This window comes from Protopterus annectens, chromosome 1.part1 (genome assembly GCF_019279795.1).
Source record: "Protopterus annectens isolate FY-2018-M chromosome 1.part1, PAN1.0, whole genome shotgun sequence".
NCBI classification, from domain to species: domain Eukaryota; kingdom Metazoa; phylum Chordata; order Ceratodontiformes; family Protopteridae; genus Protopterus; species Protopterus annectens.
Window position 1 is genome coordinate 1,721,192,956 of NC_056726.1, and position 13,220 is coordinate 1,721,206,175.

The 13,220-nt window shown below is 41.3% G+C and overlaps 1 protein-coding gene across 2 annotated transcripts in view; it reads right to left on the bottom strand.

Moving 5' to 3' along the window:
* The window catches only part of ZDHHC18 (zinc finger DHHC-type palmitoyltransferase 18), a 1,033,940-nt gene that overhangs the window by 223,998 nt on the left and 796,722 nt on the right, over nucleotides 1–13,220 (bottom strand). For both annotated transcript variants that reach the window (XM_044084102.1, XR_006366315.1), the window contains exon 8: nucleotides 4,202–4,301. In XM_044084102.1, coding sequence (XP_043940037.1) covers nucleotides 4,202–4,301 — 100 coding nt within the window. The remainder of the gene's footprint in view (nucleotides 1–4,201; nucleotides 4,302–13,220) is intronic.

Genomic DNA, 13,220 nt, shown 5'->3' on the forward strand with positions numbered 1-13,220 from the left:
AGAGTCACAACAGCAGACAGACAGTCCTCAAGGAAACGCTGGAGGGAACTGCACCAATGTAGTCAGCAACCTTCCTAAACTTCTGTGATGACAAGCTGCTATAAAACTGGATTAGTTTATCTCAGATAAAGACTCCTTTAACAAAATAAACCTTAATGGTGTGACTACTTCAAAAATCAGAAAAGTAGGCTGCTCAATTGTGAAAAGGAGGCCAATAAGCATGGAATACTGCTCGTAGTCTACGCCAGAAGAATCTACTAAACTACCTCTCTTGGAGAAGGTGCACAGTAAAAACGTCCTGCAGAACTAAGTGCTAAAACCTTGCTAGCAGCAGTCCTATACGAGTAACAGTTCAGTAATACACAAATTTCAAGCTTCATTTGAGACTTAAGTGCCCTCTCTATACCAACAAATGTATTTGGAACACAGGTCTACAACAATATCACAAAGGTGTCTAGAAGCCAGAGAAAACATGATTTGCAATGCTTTTTAATTCTATGAATGTACGGTTCATACAACTGGGAAGACACTACTCAGATTCAAATATTACCACTGGATTTTTTTTTTTTTTTTTTTTTGAAAAAACAGGGACAGAACTGCACACTCAGTGCTCTAGCTCAGGCCTATGAACAGGGACACTGACCTACAATTATTAAAAAATTAAATTTCATTTTCATAGGCCGGAACCATGCCCCCCCCCCCCCCCCCCAAAAAAAGTGAATTTCCCAGGCTTTCCTTAATGTAATTTTCTTTCAGAAAAAAAGAAAAATCTTCTGTAAATTTAGCAGCTGATAGACCAGTCTAGGAATTTATGAACAATGGGTCAGAAAACAGGTTTATTAGCTAATAAGCTATCCGAGGCAGCACACACCATGAACATATTTAAGACTTTTTTAGGTCTGTAGCGTCATCACTGGTTCTTGGTTGGAGACTTCTGGTTACTATTAATTTTCAGGAACTCTAAAAATTATGTTGGTCTTTTTAGCCAGGGCTTCTACATCAATATGGAACCATATAGCATATTCTATGTCCCCCAAACAACTCACAAGAAGGTATGTCCTTCAGAAGCACACATAAATGCTCTAAGAGGTTAGGTTTTCTAGCTTCAGCCACGACTGCCAGAAGAACTGTAGAGGTCTTGTGCACTTGCTCACAGGAACTCTTATTTTCTGCTGAATCACAAGAGGTGATATATTAAGCCTCCCAAAATACAAAGCAAAATGTTAACACTCAACAGAAGAGAGACACCTACAGTACTGTACATTCTGTACTTTATCTCAGTGTGACCAGGGACAGACTTACAATTATTAAAAAATGAAATTTCATTTTCATGGGATGAAACCCATAAATTAATATTGTGTCCTGTCACTATGACTTCACGTTTCTTTTTTAGAAATCTAGTGTGTATGTATATATACATGTGTGCGTGTGTATATGCACATATATATTACATACATATATGCACAAATGTATATAAACACAAATGCATCACACAAAGTTGAAACACATTCTAGGTACAAAACACAAAGTAAAATATTACTGTAAGTATTTATGAGAAAGAAATACAGGTTGTTACAAATGAGTGCTCTGGCTGGCCTAAAATGTCAAACTATATGAAAATGTGCTTTTCCAATACTCAAGACATGTTTCACAGTGACTGGCAGGAAAGAACTGGAATGTAAAAAATCCAGGGAAACCATCCAAGCATGTACGTGCTTACATTTTTCATAAAACAGACAGCAGCACTCACTCAGTACAAGTACTTTTAATTTATATATATATATATATATATATATATATATATATATATATATATATATATATATATATATATATATATATATATATATATATTTCCCCCCCCTCCAAATTAACTAGGATAAATCCAGTAGGAACAAGTGCCTTTTACGGGGGTGACCTAGGAGTACTGCCAAATTAAAGCAATTTGCCCAGTCACAAAACAAAGCAGTAGAACCTGATGCATTCAAACCCAAGTTTACAAAAGATAACACTTATCAGCAGTTCACCACTGTAACCCTTCTGTGCTATACTGACATTGGGCAGTACCAGAACAACTACTGGAAAGAAGGTGGTCAAGCTAGTGCTTTACGATCAACCTGCTGTAAAAGTGTATCACAGGAGGATGCAACTAATTTCTTAGTGTATGCCACAGAAAGAGACACGGAAATTGGTCAAACACTTGGAAAGAACTGATTCAAAGTAGTCAGACTACAGTACAGGAGTAGAGAGCTGCTTAGATGCTCTGCACTTTTCAGTTCAAATAAATAACACCTACCATAAATGGCACTGAAAAAGGTTTAACAAATATATATGCAGTCATCTTTTCAGTCTGAGTGTACATATAATACAAAACACACACCGTACACATGTACATACAAAAGCATGCACCTGTGTGTGTATATCGCAAACATACATATACATAGAACTCGATATTTAGCATACACTACAGTGCTTTCACTCAACTTAACCATGAAAATAAAGGTACAAGTGAACATACTTAAAATTACATGCATAATTCCACCAAAAAAAAATAAGAGAAGTAATCATAACAATTTGCACTGATTTGCAACAGAACTCAGATACTACGGAAATAAAATGGCAACAGACATGAAGTGGAAAGGGGCAGTGCCACTCAACCTTCATTCCACATGTGATATTAAGTGAAATGGAAATCTGTTAGATGGCTGCAGACCCTTGCTGACTCTTAGGAAATGTTCCACATATTCCTTTTACCATATGGACAAATGATTCTGGCACACTTTCCTACTTAAAAACTCAAAGTATCAGAGTTTCTGTCTAGCATTAAAAATCAGAAAACACAACTTTCCCAAACATGACTCCATATTCAGTGCCCATGAAACAAATGCAACCATGACACAAAGGGCAAAATCAATGTGCACACTGTCTGTGGGCATTTACAGTCTGTAGTTCAATAACAGTATGATGGATCTGTAGTTCAATAACAGTATGATGGATCAAGTGTGAGAAACTTGTACATCCACTTGTAAGTGGAAAATTGCCTCTGTATGAGAACTTGTGTGGCCAATACCCTAGCAACAGGAAAAATCTGATGAAAGACATTACAAAGAATTTCAAAACTGTTACCCAATGTAGCTCAGTTTTACCCTTTGTCTTACAAAGGTGCAAATTTACTTCGAGGTCTCAGATCAAGCAGCTCCTTGCTAAAAAGACATTTTTACAGTGTATAATTTAACACAAAAAGCATATTAACACCTGACCCTAAATCACAAGAAAAACATCCCAAAACTTGCATTCACACGGCAGTCCTGACTCTACATCTCCAACCCTAATTATGTGAAACACAGCTATTATTATTAAAGCAAACAAAATGCTTACAACTGGAAACAGAAGCACAAGAAGAGACCCAAAAAAAGAAAATGTGCTCAACACTCCCATTCCCTTTATACTGTTACAACCTTGAAGCAAACACAAGGTCATAATGCGGTGTTAAAAAGTTAAGTAATATACAGGCTCGTCAGTTTAAAAATTTGGAAAACTCCGCTCTAGAATAGACAGCTACCTGACATGAGTTGCCAAAGCAGTAACTGCAGCAACTTATTAACCCAGCACATCTTCACAAACGTATTATCCAAAACCAAGTTCTACAAGAAACCACCTTCTTGAAAAGTGAATACAAATCTGAACAGCAGTAGAGAAATGAACAAGAGTCTTTCCTTTGTAATGCCCTCTTTTCATCCCTGAGAAGTGCACATCTGGCTCAGAACAGGAAGCTATACACATGCTGCTTCCACTACTTGTAGTTTTTAATCAACAGATCTGCTGATAGGACTGTTAATGGTAAGAAGCCACAGTCTGAATTCGGACAATGAATGAAATAAATGAATGGAAACACGCACGCTGAGCAGCAGAACTGGTGACAAATATTCCAGGCCATGACAGGACACCCATACATGCTTGTCATCTTTAAAAAAATGCTTTTCTGACAAACAAACAGATGAGTCATGCAGCAATGCAGGAAAAATGTTTCAGGATTCCAAAGCAGGATGCCAGCAGTGTGCATGCTTTCACAATCCATATTTGTTTCATGCTTGCGGGATGACAAAGGGAAGTGGCTCAGGCAGACAGGGAAAGAGGGCAAAAGTCAAGGGCATTACAGGTACTGTAAAATCTCACAGCGCCACTAGGTAACGCCCCCTACCATGTTGGAGTCACTTTTCTCCGTGTAGGAAGGAACTTCACGAGAAGAAAATGGAAGTAACACTGCAGTAGGCTGGACAAATCCTCTTCGATCAATTAAACTAGGAGAGAAAAAAAAATACATGTAAGGACTCCGGAAAGTAACATTTCTGAGTTAACATTATACTCACTATGGCCCTGAAACCAAGAATGCAACCATAACAACCAATATTAATTTATTAATTGCCAAACAAAACATCGTGAAATATTAGAAAACAAGGTAACAAACCAGCTGCCTTATGTAGGCCAGCAATAGTGTAATTCAGCTCAGAAAAATAAATTTAGTCCAGAAAAATAAATTATTTTAATCTCGGTTTAATTACACTGAATAAGACCATTTGTCCTACCATGTCATCCCTTTCACTATTCCACAGATGTACTCCAGAAGCTACAAATCAAGCTTAGCTTCCTCCTCCAACCACTTCAATTTTTTTTTAGACTTGAACTTTCACCTTTCATACAGCAGTCGAGTGCTCCCCCCCCCAAAAAAGACTTTGAAAAATGATGGCCTGCTCACATATGTAAACACTGTAGAACATCTAAACTGGGTCTATGTTAGTTTGCTGAAAAGCATCTTCAGCGAACACCTATTCATTGACATGTATTCAGTGAAAATCACTTCTGAGATCTGTTGAATTTTCCAAGGGCAATGAAGTAGCTGGCCAACTACACAACTTTGCCCTTTTCCCCACTGTAGTGCGATCTCGTAGTTGGAATATATAGTTGGGGTGTGGAGGGTACAACTCATCCACATCAAGGGGATTTGAATTAGTTACTTGTGGGTTCAGTTGTGCTGCGTGGCAATGGTTTCCTTGCCTTTGGAAAATTCAGCGTATCAAGGAAGTGAATGTGTCAACAAATAGGTGTTCGCAGAAGATAGGTTTCGGCAAACTAATATAGACTCATGATCATCACCTGAATAAACTTTGCAAACAATCCCAAACACTGGTTTTACCTTCAAATAAAAATTTTGAGACACTTTAATCTTGGTGCTTTGTACACAATCTTTAAGAATGACATTTAATAGCAATGAACCCATTGTTGGGACTTCTTGCCTAGTTTAATGTCAGCAACTGAGACTTTTTTTGCATGCCTGTGAATCTGATTTGTACAACTGGAGCACAGGCAGCAGCTTAAGAGAAGCAATTTATCTGAAGCTGAACAACAAGCTTTGTATAGTTTGCAGAAGTAGTTATTCGCCCAGTGGATAAAGGGGGGCAGGTGGTAGTTCTAGACAAGTACTACTACTTTGATGGGATTCAAATGATGCTACAAGATAAGGTGCATAAAACTGCTGAGTTGAGCATTGCAGGAAGAATGAAGGATCGTATTCTTAAGTCTCCATGAATGTGTCTGCCTGGGACTGATAACAAGGGAACTGAGTACTTTAAAGTAGATGAACCACTTGTACCACAATTGCATGGTCTCCCAAAGGTCCAGAAAAAAACTGTGCATCCTACTTTAAGGCCCATTGTAGCAGGTGGTGGGTGGCTGACCAAGCCCATTTCAATATGCTTGGATAAACAGTTAAGAGTAGTGTTGAATGAGTGTTCCACTGTTTTGAGAGATACGGAACACTTTTTACGAGATTTGTACAGTGAGACTTCTGTGTCAGGGAGTGAGGCAATAGATATCTTGGTCACTCTGGACGTGGTATCATTATTCATGTGTATACCCAATCAAGAGGGTACAAGTACAGTCAAAAATTACTTAACTAGGTATGGCAAGTTAGAGGCCCAACAGATAGATTTAGTCAGTCTGTTGTTGGAATTAGTTTTTGGAGCATATCTTTCTTTTCAATATCACTTGTTATTGGCAGATGTGGCAATGGGCACGAGCTGTGCCAACTCGTATGCGAACCTGGTGATGGCTGAGTGGGAATATCAACATACTGAGTGTAGGTGATCCCCATGTTTATTTTTTATCGACGTTTGGTCAATGATCTTTTTGTGGGATGGAAAGGAAATTAGGAGGCCCTTCTGAGATTTTTTTCAATACTTGAATAGTAGCAGTGACTTTTTTGAAATTTACCATGAAGTGCTCTACTGAGAGAATTGATTTCTTGAATGTAGAGGTAATGAGAGGTGTTTCTGGTGGTTTATTCACCAGGATGCACAGGAAGGACGGTTACAGCCCAGCATATTTGCACAGGGGTAGCATGTATCCCCCAACACATTTTCACCAATATAATCAAGGGGCAAGCAATGAGAGTTTCACGCTTATCCTGTAAGGAACAAGACTATTACTGGCCTGGAAAATAATTTGAAGCATGAGTTTATGGGGAGGGGGTACACTCAGATGGAGGTAGATCATGCCTATTAGAAGATTCTTCAGGAGAGGGAAGGTACAGCAAGGCCATATTTTTCTAGTGACACAAGGACTAGGATGGACAGGTCAAAACATAGTAATGAGATCCCGGTCGTTCTGTCATACACCAGGGATGTGAATAAATTAAGGGGAGTGATGCATAGTAATTGGCACATCTTATGTGTGGATAAAAAGGCAGCTGGGTTGGTTGGTTTACGACCCAGATTTGTGGATAAGAATAAGAGGGCATTGAAACATCTATTACGTTACCCTAGAGTGCATACTGTGGCCACTGAGGGGTTAATAGGCACTAGGAAATGCAATTCATGTGCCTTTAATGACTTCATTGACTAGTCCCGATTCTTTAGGCATCCAGGGACTTTTTTTGTGGCATCTGAGGGTAGCAGCTGACTGCAATACTAAGAATGTCATGTACGTAGCGCAATGAAAGGTCATTTTTAAACTCTATGTAGGTAAAACTAATCTCTATCTAAGGGATCACACATTGCACTATGGAAGGTCTTGACTACAGTGCTTTGGCTAAGCATACCTTGCGAGCAGGAGCTGACCATGTTTTTCTTTTTCAAGTTCTGCATGCTTTGGTTGAGTGATAGAATAGGGGATTTTGTTAACAGGACACAAAGTGTTGAGTTACAGTGGATACTGAGACTTGGGGCACATTGGGGGGTATGGATTAAATGATTGTCCCCATGAGACCCATTTTTAAATCTAAGAAGTTGAAATGATGCCTGACAATGCAACAATACTGAGTGCTGTTGCCTTAATTTTTAAATGAGCAGAAACACTTGACAAGAGAGTGTTTTGGAGGGGGTTTTGTCAAGTATGATTGGATAATTGCTTTTATTACTTTTAGCTTGACTATGAGGACTCAGTGCTGTTTTTTGTCTGACGAAGCAATGCTGCTCATTGCAAAAGTGGTCACGTTCAATAAATAACTCTATACCGTTTTTCTGAGCTTTTACTGCTGTGTGCTTGCTTTGCTGTTACACTGAGTTTTTTGGTTCTTGTCTTTTCTGATTTGCAGATGCTTGTGCTGAAAATGTATTTGCGAGGTCTGCTGTATCAACAGTATTGCTGGACAGAAAAGAAATGTACATGCATTATTGTAACTGCTTAACTGTATACACTAACAACATATACTGGAACAGAAGAGGTTAATCTTAATCCTAACTTTTAAAAAATTACATAAGAAATTAAATCACTGGACCTAGGCCATACAGATGGTATCTTTCAGTTCTCAATACAGCCAGAGACACAAGGTTTGTACTAAGATGCTTTCTGTACTGTCTTGGAAGTGTTTTGTTTTATGACTTCCAACAGCTGCACAGATCTGAGCAAAAGCTCTTTTGTATGCATTTTTTTACACTTTGGTGTTAAATCCTGTCCGTTTCTAGTGTTGGCGATAGTGTAAGAAACAGACTCAGATGGTCAGATGCGATGTCATCTTGTAATCAACTCTGACATAATATCTACATATTATAGAGAAGTCTCAAGAGTGGCATTCCGTCTTGGATCTGACAACAAGGACCCCTCACCCATATTGCCTTGCTCTATCCAGTAAGTAGGAACAGTAATTCTTTTAGTCAATCAGGAACAGATAGTGAGACTAGCTAAATACTGTTTTTCTACAACTGTGTGAAATTTTTCATTAGTTTTATTTTTAATACTTTGTGACTGAAACTCTGGTGTTTACTGTAAACAGATATTTAGCATTTTCTTCTTGTATTACTTATTATTAAATATGTTTACATTTTTCATTGTGGCTGGTCCTTTTAGAAAATATTAAAGTTTTGAGAGTAGAGTATTTGCATGTATTTACTTGGTGATGACTCTGACCACTTCTGAAAGCCTGGCTGTTTGGTCAACATTACCATTTGTATTAATATTAATTTCACTCAGTATAATTGGGTACCCTTGCAAGAGCCTCAGGCAGCAGGCTTTGTAGTGCTTAGTGGCAGTGATGACTACCTTATAGTCTGGGCAGAAGGAGAAATAGCTAGTAAACTTGTGCCAGCCTTTCCCAGGTGTGTGTGTCAGCTACTTGGAGCAGGGACATGAAGTACTGGTTTCAGAGTGGTGGAGGGTTTGGCTTGGGCACTCGGCTAAGAACTTAACTCTACAGCTGTACCTGTGGAAAGTCTTACTGGGGACCTGGAGGAAAACTGATATAGAAACAGAGACCCCGGGTTGAATGTGTTTCTCTGTGTTTTAAGGGAAACTATGCTTGACACAGAGGTCTGCATATGGAAAGTAAAGTTGTGTACACTTACCATAAATATAGATGTTCGAGTGTATTCACTGCTGCAGTCATCACACTTGGGTTATCTGCCTGCAGGTAAGCCCTCAAGTCGGCCCAAATACCAGAGACTTAGTATTTCTGCATCAGTTGCTGTCACTCCAGGACTGATGTTAGATCATCAGGGGAATAAAAACAGGTAGCCGACGCCATTACATCAGTTTTTCTTGCCCCAAATGTCAGGACCCCTCCAATAGGGAGCTAAGTTATGGTGGAGGAAAACACCACCAGTAAAAAGTAAATACCAATACTAATACCCCTGAAAGGGGAGAGTAAAAGGCATAGAGAGATTATAGAGATAGAGAGAGAAACCAGGGGGTTGGAAGGAGGGAAACCAGGACTGCAACAGTGAATACACTTGAACATCTACATTTATGGTAAGTGTACACAACTGTACTATGTTCTTCGTGTTTCACTGTTGCATTTATCACACTTGGGTGGAGGCAGTCAAGAAGAGTTAGGGCTGGCTAGAATGCCCTGCAGGACTGCTGTTGCAAAACCTGCCGTGGATTTGGAGAAGATAGGCAAATGGTAGTGCTGGGTGAAGGTGTGTACAGAACCCCAGGTAGCAGCTTCTAGGATGTCCCTGGTAGGGACCCGCCTGAGAAATGCTGCAGAGGTAGATGTTGCCCTAGTGGAATGTGTTCTGACCCCCTGAGGGGGTGGTTTCCCATGGAGCTTATAGCAGAAATAGATACAATGTGCTATCCATTTAGAGATGGTTTGCTTTGAAATGGCCTTGCCCTCTGCCCCTGTTGCAAAACTAATTAATCTAACTTTCTGAAGGGCTTAGTCCTATCAAGGTAAAATCTGAGCTGTCTGTGCACGTCCATGGAGTGCAGGACCCTTTCCCCTTTATTTTGAGAATTAGGGAAAAAGGTTGACAAATGTATGGATTGGTTGAGAGCCACACTGGACACTTTAGGCATAAAGGAAGGGTTTGTCCTGAGGGAGACCCTGTCAGCATGGAAAATAATGAAGGGTTCCACAGCCATAAGTGCTTGTAGCTCAGACACTGTTCTAGCTGAATTGATGGCCAGAAGCAATGCTGTTTTCCAAGAGAATAATTTTAAGTCTACTGATGCTGCAGGCTCAAAGGGTGGAAGTGTGAGCTTTTCCAGTGCAAAGTTAAGGTCCCAAGCAGGGGTGGGTGCTCTCCTTGGTGGCCTTAAGTTGTTTGCCCCTCGCAGGAACTGTTTGATAAGAGGGTGCGAGATGAGAGGTGGCTCAGTGTTGTAGTAAGCCAAAATGGCTGAGGCATGTACCTTAATGGAAGAGAACAGGCATTTGCGGAGTAGATCTGCTAAGTAATTGAGGATTAAAGTCTGGGAGGGCAGAGTTGTGTCCTCTCCTTTAGACTCCAGGAGCAGTACCTTTCCCACTTATCTGCATAGGATTTCCTTGTACTGGGTCTTTTGGTTTCAAGAATGACATCCAGCACCTGGCTGCTTAGAGTTGCTGGGGGAGGATTCAAGTGATAAGCCAGGCTGCAAGATTTAGGATTTGCAGTTGCGGATGCAAAATCTGCCCCTCCTGCTGAGAGAGCAGGGTAGGGTTCTGGTCTGGGTGCCAGGATGACACTGATGTTCAGGCTGTATAGGAGTGGGTACCAGTGCTGGCGTGGTCAGTCCGGGGTAATCAGAATTGTCCTCGGTCTGCCCTGTCTTATTTTGAATAATACTTGAGAGAAGGAAGGGGCAAAGGTGGGAATGCATAAATTGATTTACCCACTGAAAAGATAGGGCATTCACTTTCCAGGCCTTGCTGTGATGGTTCCTGGTGCAGAATTTGCTGAGCTGGTGGTTGTTGGGGGAGGCAAAGAGGTCCACCTCTGGGGTCCCCCATTTCTGAATTAGAAGGTTGAAGGTGCTGGGCTCTGCCACTTGTGTGCGTCTAGGAGATTTCTGCTTAAATTGTCTGCCAGTGAGTTTGGTTTGCCTGGCAAGAATTGAGCTTGCAGATGGACTTGCATGTCCAAGGCCGTGTTCCACAGGCCCATAGCTAACCTGCAGAGTGGATAGGAATGGGTTCCCCCCTGCTTGTTGATACACCACATAGCTGTGGTGTTGTCTGTTATTAGTAGTTGTCCTGGATAGAGTAGGATCTGAAAGCTGTAAGGGCATTCTGCACAGCTAGCAACTCTTTTTGGTTTATGTGCAAATGAATCTGACTTGTGCTCCAGTGGCCCTGAATGCATTTGATGTCCATGTGCGCTCCCCAGGCATAGTCTGTCTGTGGTTAGGGTCTGGGTGGCGTGGGGTTGAGTAAAGAGCAGTCCCTTGTTGTGGTTGCATGCTTCTGCCCACCAAGGAAAGTCTGTCCTTAGACAGGGTATGATAGGAATGACTGTTTCCAGGTCCTGAGAATGTTGACACCAAAGACCAAGTACCATTGACATTTCCTCATATGCAGTCTGGCATATGGAATTAGCAGTATACATGAGGCCATGAACCCTAGGGCCTGCAGTATTTTCCTTGTGGATAGCTGGGTTCTGGTGGCCATTTGTTTGAAGTAGACTGTCAGATAGACTTGTTTTTCTGAAGTGACAAATGCTATCTGGGATGCTGTGTTCAAGCTTGTTCCCAGAAATAAAATCTTTTGACTGGGCACCACTTTTGATTTCTTTTCGTTGGTGTGCCCCAGGGAGGTGAGAAGGTTTTACACAAATGTCAGGAGCTGCAAAAGCAATTCCTGTCTGCCTGAATCAGGCAGTTGTCAAAGTACAGGTAAATTTGGATATTTCTCTGCCAGCAGTATGCAATGGCTGGAGCCAGGCATTTTGTGAATACTCTGGGCACAGTGGATAAGCCAAAGGGAAGTGCAGGGAACTGATAATGCATAGATCCGGCTCTGAAACGTAGATACTTCCTGCATGACTCTCCTATAGGGATGTGCAGATAGGCTTCTTTTAAGCCTAGGGTGACTAACCAGGCATCCTTGGCTAGCATTGGTAGAAGCTATTGCAGGGTAAGCATTTTGAATTTTGGTACCACCACGGGGGTGTTGAGAATTGAAAGATCCAGGATTGGGTGCCAAAAGTCCTCTTTTCTGGGTACCAGGAAAAGTCTGGAATAGAATCCTTGTCCTATCTGTTCCGATGGAACTGGTTGAATAGCCCTGAGAGAGAGCAGGGATAGGACTTGGTTTTGTGCCTCAGCCCACTGGTGTGGAGGAAGGTCTGGGAACCCTTTTGAGGTTGGCAGAGAATGGAAATTGAATTTGTACCCCAGGGATACAATGTTGAGGACCCATCGGTCTTTTGTGATGGACATCCAGTTTTCTGCATGAAGGGTACATTTTCCTTCTAGGGGCACAAATAATTGGGCAGAGGTGGGGAGTAGAGTAGAGAAGTCATTGTGAGTTTTTTCCATAAGGAGGTGGCTTACCACTCCCTGTTTTGGGGGTGGGGGCACTCCATTGCTTAGATCTCTGCATACCCTGAGAGACTGTAGTCTGGGCGGTCTGTTTCCCCTGGGTCTGGTTTGAGATGGCCTGGAGGTGGCTGGAAAAGACCAGTGTTTTGAGGGGCAATGCCTACTGATTCTAGGAGGTTGTACTTGTAAGAATGCTTTAACTGTCTGCATAGATTTAGCTTTTTCTTCCATCTTTTTAAGAACCCCTTCTGCTTTGGTGCCAAACAAATTGTTCTTTTTCAAACGTGCATCTAGTAACTTTGATTTGACATGGTCTGGCAAGTACAGCTCCTTAAGCCAAGTATGCCTTCTCAGTACAGAACCAGTGACTGCTGCCCTGCAAGATGCTTCTAGGGTGTCAAAGTTGCACTGCAAAGTATGCTTGCTGACTTGGCTTGCAGAGTGCATAAGCTCCTGCAATTCTTTATTTTCTGCAATCTGTAAAGGTTGCTACTTTTTGCTTAAGTTCCATAATATGTTGCTTGCACTTCAGCATGTGAAACTGACAATTCAATGCCCTAATGGTAAGAGTTGCAGAGGTATATACTTTCTTACCCCATCTGTCCAAAGCTCTGGAATCCCTGTCCGAAGGGGTGGGATTCTTGGCTAGTTGCCTTGATACCTTTAGGCCCCTGGGAAATTATCTCTGGATCAGCAGTATGATTATTGAAAAGAAATTTGTGTCAGGTACTCTGTAGTACCTGTTTGGTTTCCCAGGGGCGGGGGGGGGGTAAAGTATCAGGAGTAAGACTGGCTTCTATAAAGACATCAACACCTTCCAGGACTGGGGGTATTGCTAAAGGCCTGTGCTGTGGCAAATCTAGAAATTCTGAGTCTCTTTTTGGACTGAGGATAGTCTTGGCATTCCCAGTGGAAATGCTCTCAAAGAATGTAAGGTTTCACCAAAAGAAAAATCCTCTGAAGGAGAGGCAGAGGGAATGGAT